The sequence below is a fragment of the Ambystoma mexicanum genome, chromosome 1q (genome assembly GCF_040938575.1).
Source record: "Ambystoma mexicanum isolate Mex_15411 chromosome 1q, UKY_AmexF1_1, whole genome shotgun sequence".
Taxonomy (NCBI): Eukaryota; Metazoa; Chordata; class Amphibia; order Caudata; family Ambystomatidae; genus Ambystoma; species Ambystoma mexicanum.
In genome coordinates, this window is record NC_090922.1 from 791,319,288 (window position 1) to 791,343,169 (window position 23,882).

Genomic DNA, 23,882 nt, shown 5'->3' on the forward strand with positions numbered 1-23,882 from the left:
AAAACTCCCTGTGCTTGGTCTCCTAGGAGACCCAAATACACTGTCTGGCGATTGGCCGGCTGACTGTCCGGCAAGGACAGCCACCCTGCTGGGTGACTGACAGCTGGGCTGGAATGAATGGGAGAGAACTGAAGAAAAGGAGAGGCTTTTGGCTTGGAAGGCAGTCGACCACTGGAAAAAGGAACAGAAAAAGAACTTTAAGAGGACGCCTGCTGCAACTCCTGTACCGTTGGTTTGCCCGGTGAAGCCCTGCTGCAGTGCCGAAATGGCAAGGACGACTTCTCCCCTTGAGTTGGTGGGACCAATCGACTCCAAAGTAAACCACCTGGACATCAATCTCGTACTTGATTGAATTTCCACAGAGTTGCTGCTGGGAAACCGTATAGCCAGGGAGAGGAACACCAGATTGTGTGCATTGCTTTTAATCTGGCCAAGAGCTCCAGGAAGACCCAGGAAGCAGGACTGACCGAGCCTGAGCCCCCTCAACAGAGTGCAGGACCCCAAGAAGCAAGAAAAGTCCATCGACAGCCAGGAACTGCAGTGTTACTATTTGCGGTAGACGCAAGGAGCTGAAATCCTGAACAGCCACTGAAAGTGAAGTTTGCCGGTTGCGAGTTTTGACCATCCCAGTGCAGGAGTCCCCCCAATGTCCTCCCACTTGTCCCCACAACTGAGGCCCAGGAACAGCGAGATCTGCATAGCTGCACAGGAACATGAGTCATCTGCTGCATCTTTTCTTCATTTTAAAAAGGTACTGTACAAAGTCTAAGAGAACTTACCTCTTACTGTAGAGTTGCTTGCATGTTCTACTACTTACATCTTATCAGCTTGTGGCCCTACATTTGTTGTTTCTTTTCTTCAAAGACTTCTAAAACATTGTGCAAAGACTGTCTACTTACCTACCAAGACGTGCTTCATCTTACATAGACTTTTGCCTATTGACTTTGGCTTAGCTTCTCCTACTGAATGACTTATTGAGGGATCTGAAAGTATTTGCCTGCTTAACAATATTTGTGGTCTCTTGTTTGTTCCAACTAATCCTTTCCTTTGATTTATTACCATACGATCCTAAATGCAACAGTGATATATTAATGTCCCCATCACCCTAGCAATTGAAGTCACCCAAGTGTGTAGGTAGTGTCTGTGGGCCATCCCTAAAAGGGTATCTACTGATTTAGATATATTAAAAGTGCGTATTTCATAAATGTATTTGAGTGTTATTATATTGACCCTTCTGAAGAAGACTTATTCTAACTGACTGATAAATTAATAATTGTTCATTCAAGAAACCTTGAGTGTAAGTTTATCTGAATACTTGTAACTGAATATGTGTGCAACTCCACTACAGCTCACATTGACCCCTCTTGAGATGAGCCTACTGCTCAACACGCTACCAAACTGTGTAGTACAAGCTTATACCAAAGGTTGGGTTTCCTATACCTGTAGTCAGCTGTTTGTAGTGTTCCCAGAGAGTACTGCATACAAACTTTGCCTAGCACTGACGCAGGTTCGAATCCCAGCAGTACCAAACTCAGCCCTTAATCCTTGCGAGGTTGATAAATGAGCACCACACACCATATGTAATAAGCAGCGCTCAGATGCCTGAGGGTTCGTAGCGCTACATAAGTGCAAATTATCATTGGTGGCTATTGCGTGGCCACAAACATTAAAACAGAGGACAGACGCAAACAAGGAACTTTGTAATGGTGGCGTGGTGAAAAGGATGTAGAGGACAAAAATGAATCTATACAGTTATGTACTCTTGGGAAAGGGCATTCGAGGCAAACTGCTCAATGGTAGACAATTAAACTATGCAATGGCTATACAGATGGCACAGTACATTTATCTTTCTACGCAGAGGGTACACTAGTGGGGTGCTCAACAGGAGATTATTATAACTATGCAGTGTGTTTATAGGTAGAATCCAAGTCTAGCAGTCTGCAATGGTAAAGTAATACCTTACTCATCAAGCCTATCGGAGAAGTGTATACACTTGACCGAGCTGTACATTAGACCTCTTAGGTCAGTCAGTGGGAACAGTCTACTGAGCTAAACAATGGGAACACAAAGTCAACATTGTGAGCAAAAAAAGCGAAAGTGGACATGGGGGGATGACGGGCAAGATGGCGTTAACAGAAATGTGTCTCACCATGCTCCAGACAAACCAGGCCTGGCGGTCTCCAGCGACATCTAGGAAAGTATGATGTTGCCAATATAGAGTCGGAGCACCATTGAGAATACACCAATGAGTGTCCCTGGTCCAAACGCATGCAAAATGCTTTGGCGCAGCACCAGGGTGGCAGGTAAGATGGAGTAAGTGGACAGAGCAGAATCAGATGGTGTGCCAAGGGGCCTAGAGTGGACATGGCCAGATCCACCTAACGTAGAGCTTCAATGGAGGTGAATAGCAGAAGAGCAAACACTACTGGGGGTGCCAGGCGGCCATGCCAGAGCCACTGGATTTCTCAGCACACAATTGCACCTGTAGGTGGCTAGCAGTGGAGGCACCGATAATCGGCCTGTTGTGAGGGCACACGACACACAAGGCTTGGTCCTTCACTTGGCACTGGTGTCTATGCAGTCCTCCAAAAAGCTTGTGGGAGGGGGAACTCCGGAAAGCAAGACATACAGTAATCTACTTCCCCAACAAAAGTTACATCCCCAGCTGCCACGGACCTGCCGGATAAAAGACCTGAATATCAATCAGACAGTGTAGAGGGAAATCAGACCAGTGACCATAGGGGGAAACTAAGGGCCGTTAGAATTATAATTATTCTTTTATAACGCGCTTAATAGCAGAGACCAGTTTCAAAGCACGAGACCAGTATTCAAACCTGCGTTATGCATCTTCTTGCTTCCAAGACAAATGCGTTGCCCCCAAACTATTTTACAGGCGTGAAAATAATGCTGAAGTTATAAAAGATTGTTGCCTTCCCACAATAGGCATCTGTGGAAACCCCTACAAATGACCTCCCCTGCCCCCACACACTTTTCTGATTTTCTAGTTAACCTGTCCCGTCTTTTGGAGGCAAGTAAAACACTTGATTCAAAGACCTTGCCTAGCTCATCTATTTTATAGTCACTGATCAGTCCCCATGGTAATCATGGTTTATAAACTGAGAAGTGCAGCAGGGGTACTTTACATCTTTTAACATTTCAATTATTTGCTTGAGATGCCCAAGACCAGCTACAGATCTCTTACTTTTCTCACATGCATTTTTTAATTTTAACAGTGCCATTAAGAGTACCACATACACGAATGGCCATGCCACACATTTCGCCATTTCGTTTGACCATCTGGTCTTTGGCCTTCTTCCTGCCCTCATGACGATGTATGCCATGTATGGCAAGTCCTTTCTCGGGCAAAGCTTTGGCTTCTTCCAGCAAAGTAGCAATATTGGTGTTGTGGCCTAATGGGGGCCTAGGATGGTTAGATCCCAGTCCACATCCTGGTCCAAGCTGATCAGCAGCTGGGCCGATGCGACATCCAGAGGCAGTTAAGGATTAGACAGCCTACCTTTTTCCATGGTGCAGATCCTTGCTATTGGTGGGCTCTGAGGTGACTCCAGATCAAAAGTAGACACCTGCAGGCATTCTTGATATCATAAGAACCAAGACCCCTTGGAAAGAAAAGCATCTTGCTGAAGACGAGTGGTTCGTCGTTGCAGCCATTCAGCATTTGTTCCAACAAACTCTGGCAAAGCCTTCCTCCTTTTTTTGATGTGGGGGCCTTCCGTTTTTCAACCTCATGACCAGTATAAACAACCAGTCGCGATTCCTGCTTTCAGAACCTGGGACCACTGGACTGACCAGCTCCCTCGAGTGCTACTTCACTGAATCAGTTGCCATCCCAAGTTCGGGCCTCAGACTCTACACTCCGCTTGTTAAACAAGAGGCCTCTCCTTGCAGCTCTCCATTCAAAGACTCCTGGCTGGACGAAGACTTGTGATGATCCCTGGACGAAGGAGACTCCTTTGGCTTCGCCAGGTCTTTTTCTGACACTAGACTTCTCGGGCCAACCGCCAGAGCCCTTGGACTTGTCTGGCCGACCATGCTTAAACAAAGAGCTACTCGCCCCCTTCGAATGATGCAGCCTAGACGAATACCTGATGCCTTTCCCCACCTCCGACGCAGTTAAAGCTGCCCGATGCTTCTTAGCAGGGGGGGGTTCCGCCGACGCTGCTCGGCGATGCTCCGCGGACCGCTCTGCTCTCTCTGAAGAATGGCTCCCCCGCAGATCGAACCCACCTCAGAAGCCGTGTAGTTGCCCTTGTTAAGCCAACATATGAGCCGTTGTTTACGGTTTTAAAAGATCTTCTGCGAAAACCTCCGACATGTCTCACAGGCATCCGCCGAGTGATGGGGTAGAGACAGTAAGGACAGTCCATATGGTAATCCCCTTCGTACACCTTCATGCCGCAAGTAGCACAAGGCCGAAAAACTTTCTGGGCTACTGATGACATCCTAGCCCACGAACCACACGCACGTGCAAAAACACGTAGAAACATGAGGGGATACCAACAGTTTGGAGACGGTTGAAATCTGAAGGGAAGCCGAAGGGGCGGGGCTATTTATACCAGACGTCCTATTGGTGGGGTCTAAAGCACCCAAAAAGGACGTTGATAGGACACTAAAGTGCCGATGTTTTCCAAAGGAAAATGCCAAGTTAAAAAGTTACCAAGGTTTCCCAGCCTGACGGGAAATATTCACAGCATGTGAATCCATGAAAGAACCAATGCTGGAGAAGTTAAGTTATATTTCTTGTGACTTCATTCCATTCTACTGCATCACGACTTAACTTATTCCACAAAAAGAAGGAATTGAATGAATTCCTAAGAACCTAAAGGTGACAGTATAGAGGTTTTATAATTGAGTGCTGAGTGATATTAACTGCTTGTTTAATTTCCTAGCGTTCGTTTTCAGCCTAGACCAAATAAGTATTTGTGTACTTGCCTGTCTAAACTGAATTGAGTGCCTCACTGTGTGGACTCCTTGTGGACCGCTGACCCCACTCGCCCGAGAAAACCTTGACCGCTATCCACACTTACCTGGATTGGTTTCAGCCAACTCCTCAGAGTTCCCCTGTTCACCAACTAGGGTGGCCTCCTAAAATCTTTCCACCAGGCAAGATTCTAGAAATCCATCTCAACATCTCTTCCTGCTTCTGGCCTGGTGCAGCCATGTTTGACTACCTGAACTGCGAAGACCCTGTGCAGCGCTTCAGCCCTTGGACTAGTGGGACCAACTAGGTCTTGACACCCTCGAGGATCCCGCCATCCTGAGCCTTTGGCAGTGTGCCTTGACCACCCGTTGGACCGATCAGCTATCTCATGGGCTACCTCAGTGTCCGGGAGAATTCTCAGAAATGTGCATATTCCCTCCATTTTATAGACCCCCAGCAACTTTGCTGGATTTTGAGGATTTGAAAACCAGGAGTGAGTGAAACCCTTTTTTCCCCACTCTATATTTTTAATGTGATTTTGTACACGGTTTGTTTTGGTTGTGGAGTCAGACAAACTCCATAGGGATCATCTTTTACATTGTGTCACACAGCACCTTCAGTGCAGGGAAATCTTTCAGATTTCCCAAAGGTTTAAATACCTTCTCTGGGATAAACTACTATTTCCCAGAGCAGTAAAGTGAAATTGATTTTAGTTGCATATGTAACTTTCTAGAACCAGCACACCATCTTACAATAGGGTGCTGGAGAGGTTACCTAGTATCCCCTTTGTCTAGATTCTCATGTAACATTTTAATGTTACCCTTTCCTCGATGAATTGGCAGTGGTTTATGTTTTACTACAATTATGGGATTTTTACCATGGGCTGCGTTCGCAGCCATGGTAAAGCACGCATAGGTGCCATTTTTGTGAAAATGGCCCAGTCTTTTTTCACCATTTCTTTGTGGGAAAGTCCGCCTTGAGATTTACTCTGCGCGCCAAACCCAGTTTGGACCCTTTGTTAGTTTTGTCTTTGGAGGTTTCACAAGTGAAACCCGCCTCTGACTCGAGGTGCCCGAAACTCCCTGTGCTTAGTCTCCTCGGAGACCCAAAATGCACTCCATGGTGATTGGCTGTCAGGCAAGGACAGCCACCCTGCTGGATGACTGACAGCTAGGCTGGAATGAATGGGAGACCACTGAATAAAAGGCGAGGATTTTGACTTGGAAGGCAGAGTCGACCACTGGACGAAGAAACAGAAGAACTTGAGGAGGATGCCTGTTGCAACTCCTGCACCTTTGGTTTGCCCGATGAAGCCCTGCTGCTGTGCTAAAACTCGAAAATTCGTATCCACAGAAGCCCCTGCAAGGACAACTTTTCCCCCTTGAATTGGTGGGACCAATCAACTCCAAAGTAAGCTACCTGGACATTCTCTCTGAGCTGGTTGACTTTCCATGGAGTTGCTGCTGCTGTAAACCAAAACGCCAGACTGTGCGAGTTGCTTTTAAGTTGACCAAGAGCTCCAGAAAAATCCTCTGGACTCCCATGAAGCAGGACTGACGGGGCCCGAGACCACTCAGTGTGGGACCCAAGAAGCAAGGAAAGCCCATCTCAACAGCCAGGAACTGCAGTGTTGCTATTTGCGGTAGACGCGAGGAGCTGAAACACCGAACAGGCACTTGTTTGAAGACTGCTGGTTGTGAGCAGTGACCATACCATTGCAGTGTGGGAGTCCCCAGAAGTCCTCCCTCTAATCCTCACGACTCAGGCCTAGGAACAGTGAGATCTGCAAAGCTGCTCAGGAACAGAAGTCATCTGCAGCACTTTTTCTTCAATACAAAGGTAGTGTAAAAGTCTGAGAAAACTTACCACTTGCTGCAGAGTTGCTTGCATCTTATACTACTCACAAGTCTAAACCGCTTCAGGCCCTACATGGATTCTTTTTCTTCAAATACTTCTGAAACACTGTGCAAAGAGTCATCTTCCCTGCAAAGAAGTGCTTCAGCTCATCTAGACTTTTGCCCACTGACTTTGGCTTTGCCTTTTCCACTGAACGTATTTGCCTGCTTAAGTATATTTGTGGTCTCTTGTATGTTCTAATAACCTTTTCCTTTGACCTACTCCTAAATACCATAGCAATATATTAATGTCCCAGCACCCTAGTTATTGAAGTCACCCGAGGGTGTAGGTTATGTCTGTGGGCCATCCCAAAAGGGTACTCATTGGTTTAGAGATATTAAGTGTGTATTTTAGGAAGTATACTTGAATGTTACTGTTCCAAAGAAGGCTTACTTTGACTGATAAATTAATAATGGTTTATTCAAGAAACCTTGTGTGTAAGAGTTTACTTGAATGCTTGTCACTGTGAATCTCTAACTCCCCTACAGCTCACATTGACCCCTCGAGATAAGCCTGGCTGCTCAATCACGCTACAAACCTGTGTAGTACAGACTTGTCCCAAAGGTTTGGTTACTGTTGCCAGGAGGTCAGGGTTGTTGTAGTACACCCAAAGGGTACGGCATACAATCAGGCCTAACACTCGGCAGAATCAGATGTTCCACAGTTGAACCCTGAAGTCTGGTGGTCGTTAGTTTGTGGTACAAGTCGCCTTTGCTGTGAATTGAAGCCTCAAGGGATCCTGTCTTGAAGAAGCTCTTAAACCACTAATGGAAGGAAAGTGTGTGGTTCTGCCGTTGGAACTCACCTTCCCTGTGAAGTATCCTGAACAGGCTTGCATCAGTGAATCTTGCATTTCATCACCACCAGGGGTTGTATCCTGCATCTGGGCCAGACCGGAAGACTCATTGCACCTGCAGCTACTGGGCACCTCTCACCTGAACCAATAGGGTATCTAACCTTCAGCTACACCCAGTCGAGTCATCAAGTCATCTGGAAATATCAGTCAGAGGGGTAAGCCAACGCAAAGCATTTGTCTCCACCTTTCTTGCATAGGATAATATTGGGAATCAGTCCATTTGTAGCGTAACATTCCATTCCACTGGCTTTTGCTTGTTGAACCTGGGTAGTATCTGATCGAAACAATTTATTTCCCTTGTACAATTGTTGAATATCGTCTTCCAATCCCTAAACACAAGTAAGTTTCTGCTACAGATACGTTCTGGAGAGAAGCATTCTGGCACCTGTGACTTTTGGGCACAAGGCACCATTCTTCTTAGGGATTGGAATGTCGAAGTTAAGGAAATTGGCTTGTGACTTGGGTCCAGCTTTACTGCATTAATTTACTTACCTCTTATATTAAGTAATTTGAATGCATTTTAACAACCTATGGTGAATGTATGTTTATCATTCAATATTGTGCGATACGATCACCTATTTATTTTTTAGTGTGTGTAAAGCCTAGAATAAATGTGTATTTTTATACATTCCTGTCAAAAATGAATTGTGTGCTTTACTTTGCAGACTCCTCATGGACCCCTGAACCCACTCACACTATGAGAATAGCCTTGACTGCTCTTCACGTTTACCTTGATTGCGTTTTGGCTAACCTTAGTTCCCCAGTCACTATAACTAGAGTGGCCTCCTAAAACCTATCCCCCCAGGCAGATTCTAGAAATCCATCGTTAAGGCCATCTGCAGTTCAGCAAATAAGCTGAAATTTGCCAGGACGGTTGAATACAATGCCGGATGGCTGCAACGAGTTCCTGGTCTTTAGCAAGATGGTCCCATTTGAAGCTCCAATAACAATCTGAAGAAAGGCTGCAATAGTCCTTTTTATTCTAAATTCAAGCTGGGGTCACCCCAAATCAACCAATGGTAAGGATCTGCACCATTCAAACTGACACGTACTGCCCAATCACAGGCAGCCTCTGGCCACCATATCGGCCCAGCAACTGACAATTTGGCCATGATGCAGGTCTTGGACCAGACAGTCCCAACTCCCATATAACAAACGCATAGCATGACTTTGCCCAGGAAAGCTAAAGCTTTGCCCCGGGAAAAGGCTTCCATGAATGGCATATTCACCACAAAGAGCAGGAAGAAGGCCAAGATATAAGATGGCCAAAGGAAGGCCATTTTAGGGCATACAGTACTCCTAAAGACACAATGTGGTAAAATGCAAAAGTACATGCGAAAATATAAAAGTGACACGAATCCAGGAAAATCGTCCCTTCTCTATGGGGGGCCTGGGCACCCCATTTCTGACTAGGGAGTTGAGCCTGCTACACAATAAGATCCCTAAGGGACATGACAAGTAAGATCCTACTGGGGCTGGCATCCACCCACTTCTGGGGACAAGCAATCTCCAAATAAGGATTTAATTCTGCCTCCCTTTAGCTACTTGTTGGTTAGATGGATATTGAACAAGTCAATCATGTCCTGGGCCCTTTTAAAGTAGATGGCTTGGTTTCTGACCTATATTTGTTGCTGCCTGTTTGTGAATAACAGAACAAATGGAATTTCCCCTCCCATTCCAGCGAGGGTTATAAAGACACCTGGACGCAAATAAAAAGCAGGAGAATCGTCTGAAGAGTAGGACACTCAAGCATGTGTGCGTTGAGAAGGGAGTGCCTCACTCACAGGAGCAGCCGAGCCAAAGATCCACTCCATCAGCGTGGTGGGTGGAGAGCCAGGGGAGGCAGTGAAACGTTGCAGCTTCGATCAAGGCAGGGAGCCAGTCTATATCGGAGTCAGCAAAGAAGGAAGCAAAACTAAATCAGAAGCAATGTACAGCCTTTTTGACACCAGAATCCCAGAGGAAGAATTGACAAGAGAAGGAACCGTGCAGACTAGAGCCAGGATGACAGCAAGGTTCTGCACTGGCCAGAAAGACTGCCTCCGCAAACAGGCACTGTTGCTGAACAGAAAGTACGCAACGTCATACAAGGAGCAGGTGGAGGGCAGCAAGACAACCAAACCCATGCTTGGCTCAGAATTCACACCCCCGAATAAGTGGAAAAAGATCAGATAAACAAAGCAGGGCTGGGCAGGCCCGTTTCCCGCACAAGGCTTAAAGTAGAAATATACAAAAGAGGGGCAAAGAGTTTTGTTTTTGTGACTACCAACATACCCAGGTCAGCAAAACCAGTTGCACCCAATAATGAAAATACATCCCAAAAGACATGATAAAGTAGGAAATGTTCAGACTGACCAAGCCTTTTTGCAAAGAGGAACAGATTTTTCTTTTTGTTTGGACTATTATAACAGCTGCAAGGCTGGGCAAGACTTTGAGAACTCTGGTGGGGCTCAGAAAACCAGCCAACACCAATTTACCTCGGCATGTATTGTCTTTTATGATCATAGCGGTAGGGCAGAAGTTAGGAGAGTGTATATTTTGATGGAGGAAAATTTTCATTGCAAGACAAACTGACTAGCACCTGGTTGTTTTAGAATGGGGAACCCTTCTAGACGTACTATTTCAATAAAATAGCCTGTTCTAACAAGTCCTCTTTTCGCCTCCCATGTCTGACTTACAAGACACACTACAAATACATCCACTGCCACCAGCCTGCCTTGGGCACGTGACTAAGGTGATGGTTGCAGTTTAAAATGAAAAAATATTTAACTATGAAGGTGAGAGTAACCCTGCACAAAATTAGCTAAGAAAATCTTATATCAAAAACTTTGGGGCATTTGACAGAAGTCTATGGAGATAAAAGATTTAAATGTTTGCTGTTTTATCACATTCTTCCTCTAAGGGGTGCTCATAGCATCCTTGTGATAGACAGTGAAGAGCTTTTAGACACTCCCCGAGGACCTTAACATGCACGGGAACCACAATCCGTCCTCCCCATTATAGGCATATCCTGTGGGGATCAGACATGGACATTTGCCTCCCACAGTCTGCACAGAGTCTAAGGCCTTATGGGGGATTATGCACTACCATACATTGTTAGAGCCATGTTGCAAAAGTGTGTTAAATAAATGAAGGTCATGGGGTGCAGCAGCTATTTATATACACTTGTGTGGTGTATAGTCAGTCTTGGGGGTGTGCATCGACAGAAGATTGAGCCGGCCTAGCGCTGTGCAAGCCCCACCAGTCCAAAAAGTTTCCAACGACAGCTGGTGCTACCAACAGAATATTAAAGATGAAGAATCTGTGGGTAGAAGCAATGCAGTGTCCGAAATTGCCAGGAGCAGGGAGCTATTTAGCTCCTGGTTATAACCAAGGGGAGCCTGGTTAGCTTAAACCATCAGCAACCACAAGCTACTTTTGACTCCTGGGGCAAGTGGTGCCATACAAACCGAGCTATGTGATATTAGCTATGTATGTTTGGGGATATATATAAAGGACTATAAAGATGTATTGTGCAGTCTGTACTAGCTCCTGGTTCCCCAGAGGTAGCTCCTGCCCAACTGGTTATGCTGGATACCCAGGAGCTCCTTTTTGCTAGTCGTCAACAAATCCCAATTTCGATCCTTGGGAATCTATTAGAAAGTTTACAAATGGGTAGGATAATTCAGTCTAGAAGGATGTGGTTTTCATGCACTTACAAAGAGGGATGGCATTCAGATCAGTTCCAATTCACAGAAGGAGATCTGTACTTGAAAGGAAGGTTTAAATACAGCTCAGTGCATCTGTGCGGTGCATCCTGAATGTGCAGCAGTGTAGGGGCATTGTGCAAGGGGGAGGGGTGGGGGGTGCAGCCTTCTTCAAAACTCTGCCAATCCACCTTGGAAAAGACAAGATTGAATATAATGCCAAATATCCAAACTAGATATTTGAGAAAAAGGGTACAAAAAAATACCTGAATAGTTTGTAGATTAGTGTATAAGAGGTTCTGCCCCCTCTGGCCTGCAATTAAAGACTCCCGCTCTTGGTTTAGCCGTACTTCTGACATCTTCAGCATATCCTTCTCCTTCCTCAAATTTTCCGCCCTCACCTGCAGTAAAAAAATATTCAAATGTTATCAGTTTGTAATAGCAGATTAAACGCTAGAAAACATTTTAATACCAGATCAAAAAGGGTAACATAGGGCATGTGTAAAAAAAAAAAAAATATTTCAACAGTCTTCGCAAGAAACGCCATAGTTAAAGGGAAAATTACTTCATGTAATTCTTTTTTTATCGTTTCCCCTCACACACTTTCTTCATCTGGTTAGATGGCAAGCAGTGGCAACAGTGCACTTTATAGAGAATATCATGACCCGGGACTTAGGTTCGGAACCCCCCCGCACCCTACACCTATACTCAGCAGTGAACGGAACACCTTTGTAGGGAGAGTTTGAAATAGAAAATATTTTACGTTTTTATTTGAAGCTTCTGCAATGTGGGGCAGTATGGGAGTTTGAGGATGAATCTGAAAGTAAAAGCCACCAGGAAGAACGGTTCTCTGTCATTTTCCTGTTTTATGAAGGTTGCATATCAAAAAGACCAGACTCCTCTCGATCAGACTCTTCCCTCACACAGACACACACCTCTGACTCCCACAGCTAGTCCGGTTGGTCTCGCCATGCCAGTCAGCCCCTGTGCGCGGCGCAGTGGCTGACAATGCGATTTAGAAAGACCCCTCTGTGTTAGAGGGGTCTTTCTAAATCTTTCAGTTTCGCTTTAAAACAATTTAAGTCTTTTGACCCAATACCTGAAGGACATGGGGAAAAAATATCCCCCTCCAATGGATTGCATCCTCCTAGATTACTAATTTTTATATTGAACTGTACAGACTGTTCAGAAGGAGAGCAAAGGAGAAATTACTTAACAATCAGAAAACTGACATGGGGCGTTGTACACATCAGCTTGGCCATGGGTCCATCTTGGCTCTTACATAAACTACATCACAATACCCCCTACCTAATTTATCCCCCTCCTCGCGACGACCCTCCCCACGCCCCCCCGGTCCCTAACCACTAACCGAGTTCAGCTAGTGCAGAGGAATATGGTGGAATTGGCTGAAAGCAGCCACAATGCTCATAAAAACAAAAATGTAACAGGAGTCTTAAAATGAGGAACATAATTGCAAGACAGGAGGACAAACAGGCATACGAGTCCAATAAGATCTTATCTTCTAAGAGACGGTCAGTCATGGAAAGTAGGCCCTTTTAGTGGGGCTGGTGAGAAAGGCGGTGATGAATCTGCAGGAGAATAATCCATAGCAAGAACATTACAATTAAGTAATTTCTCCATCAATGGATTTCTTTCTCCCACAGATTCGTCATCGGATAGACTCCGAAAGCAGTATGTAGTCTGGCGGAGGGATAAAAGTCCCCAAACTAGGTAACAATGCTCTTCCTAAAGCAATCATCAGCACCACGTGACGCGTCCAAACAGTAATGTTTGGTGAAGGTGTGCAACGAGGACCATGTCGCCACCCAACAGATTTAACTGGCACGCCCCTCAGTGCTGAAGAAACAGCCACGCCCAAAGGGGAGTGAACCCCGATGCCTGGCGGGAGCACTCAAATATACAGACTAATCCACCTAAATATGGTCTGCTTAGAAACAGTCAAACCCTTTGACAGGGAAAAGGTACAAACAACTGGTCAGAACTCCTAAACTCTGCTGTCCTAACGACAGACATTAAGGGCCTTCTTAACGTCCAACATGTGCAACCTTCTTACAGGGAAGGATAAGGAGGCGGGTAGAACACGGGCAAGTCTATGCCCTCGGAGATGTGGAACTCCGAAGCGACCTTTGGCAAGAACCGTGGTCGCACCTTCAGCGATACCTTCTCCTTCAAGAGGCGTGAAAATGGAGGCTTGCATGACAAAGCCTGCAACTCACAGACCCTGTGGGCAGAATGATTGCAAATAGAAAGTCAGTCTTCAAAGTGAGCAACCAAACTAGACAATGTACAGACAGAGCCACCAGGAGGAAAGTGAGAACAAATTTAAAGTCCCCAGTCGGACAACAAAAGGAAGCGGCAGAAACTCAAAGGCATTTCTGGAAATGAGCCATGACCGGGATTGTAAGGCAAGACCCTTGATCCGGAGACCTTTTGAAAATAGACAATGCTGCCAAGTATCCTTTGACTGTTGCAACCTGAAGGCTTGACGAGGCCAGTGAAAGAAGGAACTCCATTACTGCAGTGGTGGGGCAAGAGATTGGGTCAATCTCACGTTCCCTGACCCACGCCTCGAATCCTCTACATCTGCATGCGTACAGCGAGCGTGAGGGTCTGGGTGCAGCCAGCAGCACCTCAAGCACCTCCTCTGAGATGTCCCAGTCATATCACATGCTCAATAGCCACGCATGTAGATTGAGTGGGTCCAGATAACATCCAACCCACCGACTGGGATAGTAAGTCCAAATGAGAAGGCAGCCGGAGATCTAGGTAGATGGCCAAGTGTTAGTGAGTTTTAAGTTATATCTGTGACAGAACATGAAAAAACCCACCTTAGTTTACAGGGCTGTACCCCTTTGGTTTAGCCTGAACTACCCAAAGGTTTGGTAGCAATGGCTGAGCAGCCAGGCTTTGTCTGGGGGGGGAGAAGGGCGGTAGTACACTAGTCCAAGGAAATACTGGCACTAGAAGTTACATAAAAATAGTGATTTCTTTTAGAAACACTAAGGCTTCAGTAGTAAATCAGGCAAGTACTATTTACACAGTAATAAAGTAGAATTAAAAAGGTAGAATGCTTTAAATCAAACACAAAGTGAGAGAACTTACTGACCGTAATAAGCAAACTTTAGATCAACTCGTGTAATTTCAGTTATCCCCTCCTTAACCAATCTTTAAAAGTCCAACCCTATGCAGGGTGAGTCTCAGAGTCAAGGGGGGCACTGGGGTCGAGTGACCAAGGGCGGAGGAGGAAAAGAGGCAGCTAAGCAGCAGATAAAGCAGTCTATGAAGTTCAGTTTTACAGGTAACAGGTAATTTGCCAAGTTAAAGCCCAAAGGGTTGTTCAACCCAATGTGACTCGGGGTGCTCTGGAGGAGTTGCAAGTAACAGTTTACCTGCAGCCCTACAAGAACAGTGCAGTGAGACTAAGGTTAGTACCTTTTCAATGAAGAACTCCGTGCAGCAGGACTGTCCCCAAGGTGAGGCAACAGTTATCCCTGGTTCGGGTTTCTTGGCCTGGGCTGCTGAATAAGGAAATGGAGGGAATGGACAGATGCACTCGAGCAGTGGATCTTCGCAGCACTGGTGCGTTGAGCCCTTCACAGGCATGCCAGGGACAGTTGTCGTCCGGTAACTTTTCTGCATTTCCCGGTCCAGGACTCAGCTGAGAGGACTTCTAGGAGCAGAAAAGTCACTGCAGGACCAAAAGGATTCCTACAAGGTTTCAGCAGAAACAGCGCTTCACAAGAAGTTGCACCATGAAATGGCACAGGTCCCGATGTATTGGGAGTTTGAAGCCCTGCAGGGTTGCACCCATTCATGGGATGCCGCAAAATGCATGTGGTCTTTAGGCTGGTTGGGCCCACAAGTCCAGGGGAGGAAGTAGTCTTCAGGAAATCTTCCAAGTTACTCGGAATTCAGGGTCGGGTCTGCAGCAGCCACTCAACGGCTCTGGCGGTCACTTGGAAGTTGCTGGGATGTCCTATGAATTCCTCTTCTGATCTTAAATCCAGTGGTAGACTACAGGACATCTTTTATGCAAGAAAATTGGCTGAGCCCACCAGATAAGCCTTCCATGCAAATATGGGGGGTGGCTGTCCAAGGGGACAACCAGTCTCCCAGTTCAAAATGGTTCCAGGCAGGTACACTGCAGGTCAAAGAGCAGGGGAGTTTTGGTTACCACCTCTAGTTCCTGTCCTTTCAAGCAATCATGGCCTTGGCAGGGTTACCAAGGGAAGCCCGTAAAAGACCCATCAAGACCTCCCCATCCAGGCAGGTAGAAGAAGGCTCAAGTAAGAAGAAGTCATGAACAGGGCATAGAAAGCTACAGCCACCATTTTAGGCAATGGTGACACTAGTGTCGCTGCGATGACAGCCTGTGACAAAAGTTCACAAAAAGTCATGCAAAAATACACTAACCAGCCTGTCAGATTAAATTGCAACAGTAACTAAAAGTTATGGAAACCTTGAGAAAAGGGAGACCCCGTCTCCCCTCAGCACTCCACATAAGGTGGATGTAGTTACGTATACATATTACTGTGCCTTCTCGTGCTGTTCTAGAACCTCAGTTCTAGAATATTACAGGGAGAGCCGTTACGAATGAAATCCCCTGGTTAACTTACTGCCAGTTGTCTCCTCAGGGGTCTCCTTATTTCTTGTAATAAACCTTTTCCCAACCGTACACCTAACCAGCCTGGTTTGTACCCATCACAACAGTAGTATGCCGGATGGACAGCCAAGATGCAGGAACCAGACAGGGACAAGGAGAATGTACTTGAGAGCAGATGACAAGAATGTACTTTAGTGGTTTCAGTTCAAAGATAAAGGTTTAGCAGGAGAGCAGGCTTTAACATACTTCCATGTTCAGCTCCCAACCATCACACAGCCTCCAGCCCTCTACCATTACGCATTACCTCATTTTCCGCAAGGATCTCAAGCATTTGCAATCTTGCATGATACCACAGGTGTCTGTGCTGATCTGACAAAATAAAATACAGGCGGGTCAAAAGGGTGTCTCGCAAGCACCCCCTGTGCCCAGGTAATATGTTTTTTTCACAAGGAAAATAAAATGGGAAGCTCAAGAAGCACCCAGCAACACTGCACAGAAAAAGTGCTGTGTGCTGCAATAATAAAATTGTAGAGGCCAGAAGAAATGGAGGAAAGCATATCTCCTGAGAAAGTAAAAGTGCTGGGGGACAGGTGGAGAGAGTTTCACTCAAAAAGGAAATCTACTCCAACACAAAGTCCAGGCATTCGAGTACCACGTTCTCACGCAATCTGGGCCGATCAACATGGTTGCCTGGAACCTCCCGATGATGACTGGAATCAGCAGGAAGGCATAGTGGCGGTCGGAGTCCCACTCAACTAGGAATGCACCTCCCCACCCGCCGCCCAAGATTGACTCACCGAGAAATCCCTCCATCTGAGCTGTCCGCACTTCCTGTTGGACTCTGTGGCAAACAGATCCACTGTTGGGGTACACCCCGCCCACCGAGCAAAGATCTCCTTGAACACTTCCTAGCAGGCCTTCCACGTGTGAGACCATACTCTGCCTGCTCAGGGAGTCTGCCAGCCCGTTCTCCATTCCAGCCAGATGGACTGCTGCGACAGATCAGGTTCTTTAACAGCCAGAACCACAGCTGCATCACCTCCCTGCGAAGGGGAAAAGACTGCACACCTTACTTGTTCAGATAGTGCATGGCCACTGTATTGTCCTTCATGATCAGGATGCATTTCACTCAGAGTAAGCAAAAGCTTTCAGGGCGAGCCCCATTGCTTGGAGCTCCAGCCTGTTTATATGCCATCAGCTCTCCATTGTGGACCAAAGGCCACTCACCTGCAGATAGTCGCACAGAGCTCCCCAAAACTCCAGGGACCGGTGTGTGACGACCCTGAACTGGGAACATGGAGTCCAGAAAGGTTCCCCTACCATGTCCCAGAGCTGGGCCACCAAGTGACACCATTGGCCACAAACCTAGACACACAGAGAACATCTTTCAGGGTGCAAAAAAACTGGGACCCGTGACCCCTCCTGTAGCCATTGCAGATATTGCATGCGCAATCTGGCCCCTGGCACTAGAAAAATTCAGGAAGTAAGGAAGCCACCAGCAAGATGGTGTTACTCGGGAATAGTTCGAACATCTGTCACAAGTGTCTCCAACACTACTGCCATCAGCTCGGTGAAGACCGACAGAGCAGCAGCCAACCCAAAGGGGAGCACCAGGAATATGTAGTCCCTGTGCCCTATGAGGAATCTGATCTTTCTTCTGTGACTCGGATGAATGGGCACATGGGATTAAACATCCTACAAATATAACGCCAGCCAGTCCAGAAAATGCAGAGCCTTGAGAATCTCCTATAGTCACCGTTCTGAACTTGTTCAAGGTTCCGAGGTCCAAAATGGGACTCAGCCCTCCCACTTTCTTGGGTAATCGGCAATACCAGAATACCAGCCACACCCTGTTTGGGAGGCACCTCTACCACAGCACCCTCCAACAGGGCTTGCAGTTCATCCAGGAGCTCATGTTGTGGTTATGTGGAAGGGTGGTCTGTCTGGGGGTGTTGCAGAGAATTCTCATTCAATGGCTAATTACCCTTACCTAGTGAGTCCCTCAGCAGCTTTGTTCGATTTCTGGAGTTATTTTTTTCCACTTGGTAAGAGTGAGCTTTTCCCCCACTTTTACCCATGTTTTGCCATGTGTATTCCATCTGTTTTTCTGATTGTGGGCTCTGGAGTACACCACTTCAGTAGCCCCCTTCTTGTGTGTGTTACACAGCACCTTCAGTGCAGTACACAGTGTTGTCTTTTAGACTTCCCACCGACTCCATTTCTGAGGCCGACTATGGTCCTCCAGAAAAGGCTAAAATTGCCATTAACTTTAGTCATTTAACCACAGATCCAGTACACCCCATCTTACAAGGAGAACTGGAAATGGTTAATCCTTAGCCCTTTCATCTGTACCTCCTAGAGCATTGTTTCGCTCTTAACATTTAGACTTGGCTGGTGGCAGTGGTATCTACCCTAACTTTTCTACCACGATTATACTATATAAACGTGGTATTGTTGTAGGCCATTATATTAGCCTCGAACTTAAACCCGCTTGACCAAATACTTTTTCTTTTGGCTCTGGTCAGGTTTATTCGCCATTTCTTTTTGTTAAAGTCCTTCTTGTGTTTTACTTTGCATGGCAAACCAGGTTTTCCTTCTTTGTTCACTGTCTTTTGGTGGGCTTCTGCCAAGAAGCCCTCCTCTAGGCACCTGGGTGTCTAGGTGGGCTCAATGTGAGGAAGGGGTGTAGTCACCCCCTGCACAGGGTATCCTAGGAAACCCAAGTCGCACTTTGCCATGATTGGCTGAGGTGGTTGTCCAGGCTGGACAACCCCCCCTGCTGCGTGACTGACAGCCAGGCTGTGTGAATGGGGGATTTTCGCATAAAAGGCAGGACTCTTGGCCTAGAAGTCAGTCTCCCCACTGGAACTACAAGGAACCGAAGAGAAGCGGAGAAGTCCGCTGCTGCAACTATCCGGTCCCGGTGAAGCCCTGCTGCAGTCCTAAGCTATCTACCCTTCGATGACCAGAGAAGATCCAGTCCGGAGTCTTCTTCCCTAGAGCCTGGTGGGGATAACCAGCTCATCTTCTATAGCCAGAGGATCCTCTTCGTGGTCGAAATCGCTGCACACTGCTGTAATGGTCCAGATAGCCATCTGAAGAGCCTCTCCTGTTTAAGGAGCGCACCTTTTATTCACCATCGCTGCTGCCAGCTTCAGCCCTGTGTGGTGCAGACCCCTCCAGACAACATCCTTGCTGAAGCTCCAGGAACCGTGGGTCTGCAGCAAGCTACCAGGAACAACTGCCGTGGCACCAGCTTCTACCTTGATTAAGGGACTGTTCTGCTTGAGGAAATCGGGTGAATCCCTTTTTTCCTCCTCCAAGGCTTGTCCTCATCTTCCCGCCTTGTAACTTTTGCTTCCTCCATTGACAATATCTAAGTACTCCTGGCTAGGTTGAATCGTGAACTTTCGAATGTGATCCTCGACAACAGGAACCCGGTTCCACTTCACACTGGCTCCGGCCTATTGACTCTTGAATTTCTGTCTAAGTGTTCTCTGATTCTGTCTGCCTTGACAAAAGTATTGCCTATGATTTTTGCCCCCAACTCTCTGGGCATCTCAGGTGCTAAGTGTATTTTTGCCCCGGTAACATTTCTTGCCGCGGATACGCGTTTCTTTAATAAGACCGAACTGTCATTACTGTCAAAAAGTGATGGCATATATATTCCCGGTAACGTCTTTTGTTTCACAACACCGGTCCGTTACAACATAGGGTACTTAGCTTGAAGTTGTACCGTACAAAGCAAATTGGTTGTAGTATATTTTACGTGTGGTTTTGAATTAATAGAAGTGTTGTGTTTATAACAAATGGTTTAAAAATAAATGTACTTCTATTTTTTACCTGAACACTTGAGTCAGTGTTTGCTCGAGTCACAGTAATTGTGGTCCCTTTGTGTAATCTCTGCTACTGCTCATATACTCTTGAGATAAGCCTGGCTGCACCGCTACTGCTACCACTTTAACATAGTAGTACAGGCTTGTACCAAAGGTGAAACTTGTATTACCACTTGTAGTCTTAATTGTGTGTAGTCGCCCCTAAGGGCACTGCACAGGATTCTGCCTAACAGGGGGTCCTCGCAAGAAGGGCATACTAGCCCCATTGTATTAACTGCAATGTCCAGGTGTCAGATTACCTCCCAAAATGGTGCCCATCCTCTCCAATTCTCCCTCCAGCTGGAGAAACATGGGGCGGCGGGGGTAACAAAGCTGCTCCCTCCGCTGCTGTGGTCACCTGCTGGCCCCTAAAGGAACCTCTGCCCATTCCAGAGCGTGGGAAACTCCTCTGCCCTTGCCTGGGTTGTGGGGACCGCAACTTCCAAATGGGACAAACTGTCGAAAGCCTCATCCCCGAGAGGAAAACCTAAAGGATGGCTTTGCCGGCTGTTGGACAGCCAGGCCCAGCGGCTTTGCAGCCAACATTTTTAAGGACTCATCAGCCCTAGGATCGGGTGCATGCCATCAAAGGCAATGTCGAGCAACCTGCCTGTGCATCACTGTAGTCAAACCCATAGCCAAGCCCATACAATCAAAAACATCCATGACCAGATTGCAAGCTTTGGCAGGCTACCTCCTTGCCATACTCTACTAAGTGCAGAAAGCCTTCCCCTTCCGGTATGCGTTCTGCCGCCTCCTGAATCGTCCTCCAAAGGCCACGAGTATACTTGGCAAAGGCACACGAAGCATGTACTGACTTGAGAGATTCTACAAGAAAAAAGAATAACTAAAGCATCTTATTTCTTCGGCTCTGTCAGTTGGTAAATTGGAGGTCGATGTGGACAGCCTAGTACTCATTGTGGCTGCCTGGCCCACTAAACCTTCAGGCATAGCGCGAGTAGACTAGGCTAGGTGATCTACCCTTGCGGGTTTGCATTTGTTTGGTCAAGAGTCCACGGGAGGTGTAGAGCAGGATATTTGCCAAACTGAGGCAATGGGGTCTGAAACTGCCACATTGAAAGACATTGCGCTCAGTGGGTGGACCTCTGTGTAGAATATTCTTGGCTCGTAAACTGGCAGTGGTTTTTCAGGGGCACACAAGCCCATGATATAGACCACTCTGCAGTCTTTCGGTAACCAGCATTTGCATGGCCATTAGGTAGGGCCCGTTGCGTGTCCAGGTCAGGGGAGGTGTCCAAGGCACTGGCGACGCATAGGCCTTCAGCTAAGTCAATGAGGTCAGCCTGATCAGCAAAAAATGTGTTGCCTGATCCTCCTGCCGCCGGCTGAACAGAGAGCCTGGTCCCATCATCTCCGAAAATGGAGTCCATCCTGTCGAAGGAAAAGAATCTTGCCTCTGATATACGACTTCTCGTATACCAATACCGAGATAGACCGAGGGCACTGGGGCCGTCGGCAGCAACTGCAGCTTCGATAACATGGTCTACTTGACAATGGTCGTTCATGGGCCCGAAGACACCAAACTTAGTCTCCTTGGTGCCGGTAGCACTGGGACCTCCCAGGCTATCTGCATCAAGGGTTTCGCCTTACCCACAGTAGCCTCCATCATCTGGAGCATTTGCTCCTTAAACTCTTGCCATTCGGTTCTGGATGGTGCAGAGCTGGATTGGGACCTAGCTCACACCTCAGATGAGTCAGAGGCATGCCTGCATCGATGGAAACGCTTCTTTGTGATAAGAGGAAGACCGCAAACGGTTCCTGGAGTGTGATCTCTTTTTAGCCTTCTTGCAACGCCTGTGCTTTCTCTATAGGGTGTGGGGCAGAGGGGGGGTTGTCACGTGTTTGGACGACCAAGTAGTTGAACAAGCTGGAGTCTTCGACAGGATGCACCACAGCCTGCTCCCTTAACGATTTCAGATTCATCTGCTGACACAAACCGCAATCTTCAGTGGCGTGAACTGTGCGAAGGCACCTCATGGAGATCATGTGCAAGTATGTCAGACATCTTAAAATTGCAGTCTGTGTGCCTCTCGAAACACGATTTGGGAGTGGACATTTAAATCGCAAAACGATGAATTGGTAGCAAAATTGGAAAACGGTGAGAATTCTCCAGTGAGCAGTTCCTTGAACAGTGTAATGAAGGCATGGAAAAAAGGCACTGAGAAATGGGGGCGTATCGATTTATGTACGACTGACGTATTGTCTGGAGTCTACGACCACCGCATTGCGTCAAGATGGATCCACGGCAGAGTCAAGGTGCACTACGTCACCAGTCGAAAAGGTTTCAAAGCAGCTGGCGCTGGAAAGGAAATCTGATGAGGAATCTGCAAAAGAAATGAATCAAAGAGCCAAAGTACCCTAGTCCAAGAAACCTGTTAAAAAGCTATTCCAAAACCCATTTTGCCCAACTGGAGTCTAGGTAGTGTTTGTAGGTGGTGTGCAGGGATGACCAGGTAGCTTTCTGACAAACATCAAGATAAAGTGGTCAAAACTCCAGTAGATCAAGCAGAGGGACTTCACTACCTTCTCATGTACAGCACTCAAATGAAGAGCACGATCCAAAAGGAAACAGTCTGCTTTGCAATGGCTTTTACAGGTAAAGTTTTATTTTAAAAAAACTAATCTGTTAGCCCTGCCAAAATGGCCCTGGTTATGTAAAAAGCAAAACCCCTCTTAGGGTTCAATATATGCGCCTCCCATCCTACTTAGAAGGGTGAGGCGGTGGGTAAGACAGGTAAACTTATCTTTTGGCTCACATGGAAATCTGAAACTACCCAATGCAAAAATAAGGTATGACCATTAACATACGCTTTCCATTAGGGAACAGAAGCTATGCAAGCCAAGAGAAGAGCCTTAAATTACTTATATGCCAGTACTCACCACAAGGAAGATCGTTTTGAGTCAGAGCCACAGGGAACATGGCTTTTTGAGTTTATATGGAGAACTCCAAAGAAAGGTCAAGTCAAAACTTGGTTAAGATCCCAGGCCAGAGCCACACATTGAGTTGGAAGGAACATTACAAGTTACTCCGTAGTGACCAATTTACTCCTAGTCCATAGTCCTTTTTCCTCCATACTGTATAGACGTCCCTCGCTAGGGACGGAGACGGATCCTTTTTCACCAGAAAAATCATCATCCCCTTTAAATTTATATGGGGTGCAGCCCTGGGACCATGCACTCCGACTCCGCCCAACGGTGCCACTCAGTCCCCTTTGACACGTCGGCAATATTAAGATTGCCTAATAACACCAGTATAATTGGGGGGGGGGGGGGGGGGGATGTATGGACAAAAGGGAACTATGATCTAGGAGTAAGTTAGTCACTACGGTGAGTAACTTAATTACTCTCATGTCCCGTCCTCTTTCCTCCATACTGTATGGGCGAGTACAACTGATGATTTAGGAGAAGATGTGTCAAGTGGCATTACACGGAAGGAGGGTTTAGTTTAATTCCGTCTCTGCTCTGTAGGCCCATGGTGAGAGGTGCTCTCCCAAGAAAACTAGTTACTTAACACTGCCTGACCAAACGCCATGTCCTACCTGAAGCCGGCATCAAAGCAGAAGTGCTTGCAGAAGGCCGAGAGCGTAGCCCATGTAGCCGCCTTGCTGAAAACCTGCCACGGGACGTGCCTCTGGAAAGCAACTGCAGTGGCTTTAGCTCTGATTGCGTGGGCATGAACATTGGCTGGAAGAGGTTTGTGCTGCCCCTCGTACGGCTTCTTGATGGCAGTAAACATCCACCTTGCTATGGAAGGGAGTAGTTTCTTACCTGTAACTCCATTTTTCTAGCGTTGGTATCGTTCATGGAATATTCCCCCGCCCCCACCCACCCCCCCCCCCCCGTCAGGCTGGGAAAGCTCGGTAACTTTAACTTAGCGTTTTCCTATGGAAAACGCTGACACTTCAGTGTCCCATCGATGTTTTTTGGGTGCTTTGGCTACACCAATATGACATCTAGTATAAAAAGCCCCGCCCCCTCTGCT

The 23,882-nt window shown here is 46.8% G+C and overlaps 1 protein-coding gene across 4 annotated transcripts in view; it reads right to left on the reverse strand.

Annotated features, from left to right (window-relative positions):
• Positions 1-23,882, reverse strand: part of TPR (translocated promoter region, nuclear basket protein) — a 2,097,972-nt gene that overhangs the window by 1,565,821 nt on the left and 508,269 nt on the right. For all 4 annotated transcript variants that reach the window (XM_069641376.1, XM_069641377.1, XM_069641375.1 and 1 more), the window contains exon 19: positions 11,647-11,781. In XM_069641376.1, the coding sequence (XP_069497477.1) occupies positions 11,647-11,781 (135 nt within the window). The remainder of the gene's footprint in view (positions 1-11,646; positions 11,782-23,882) is intronic.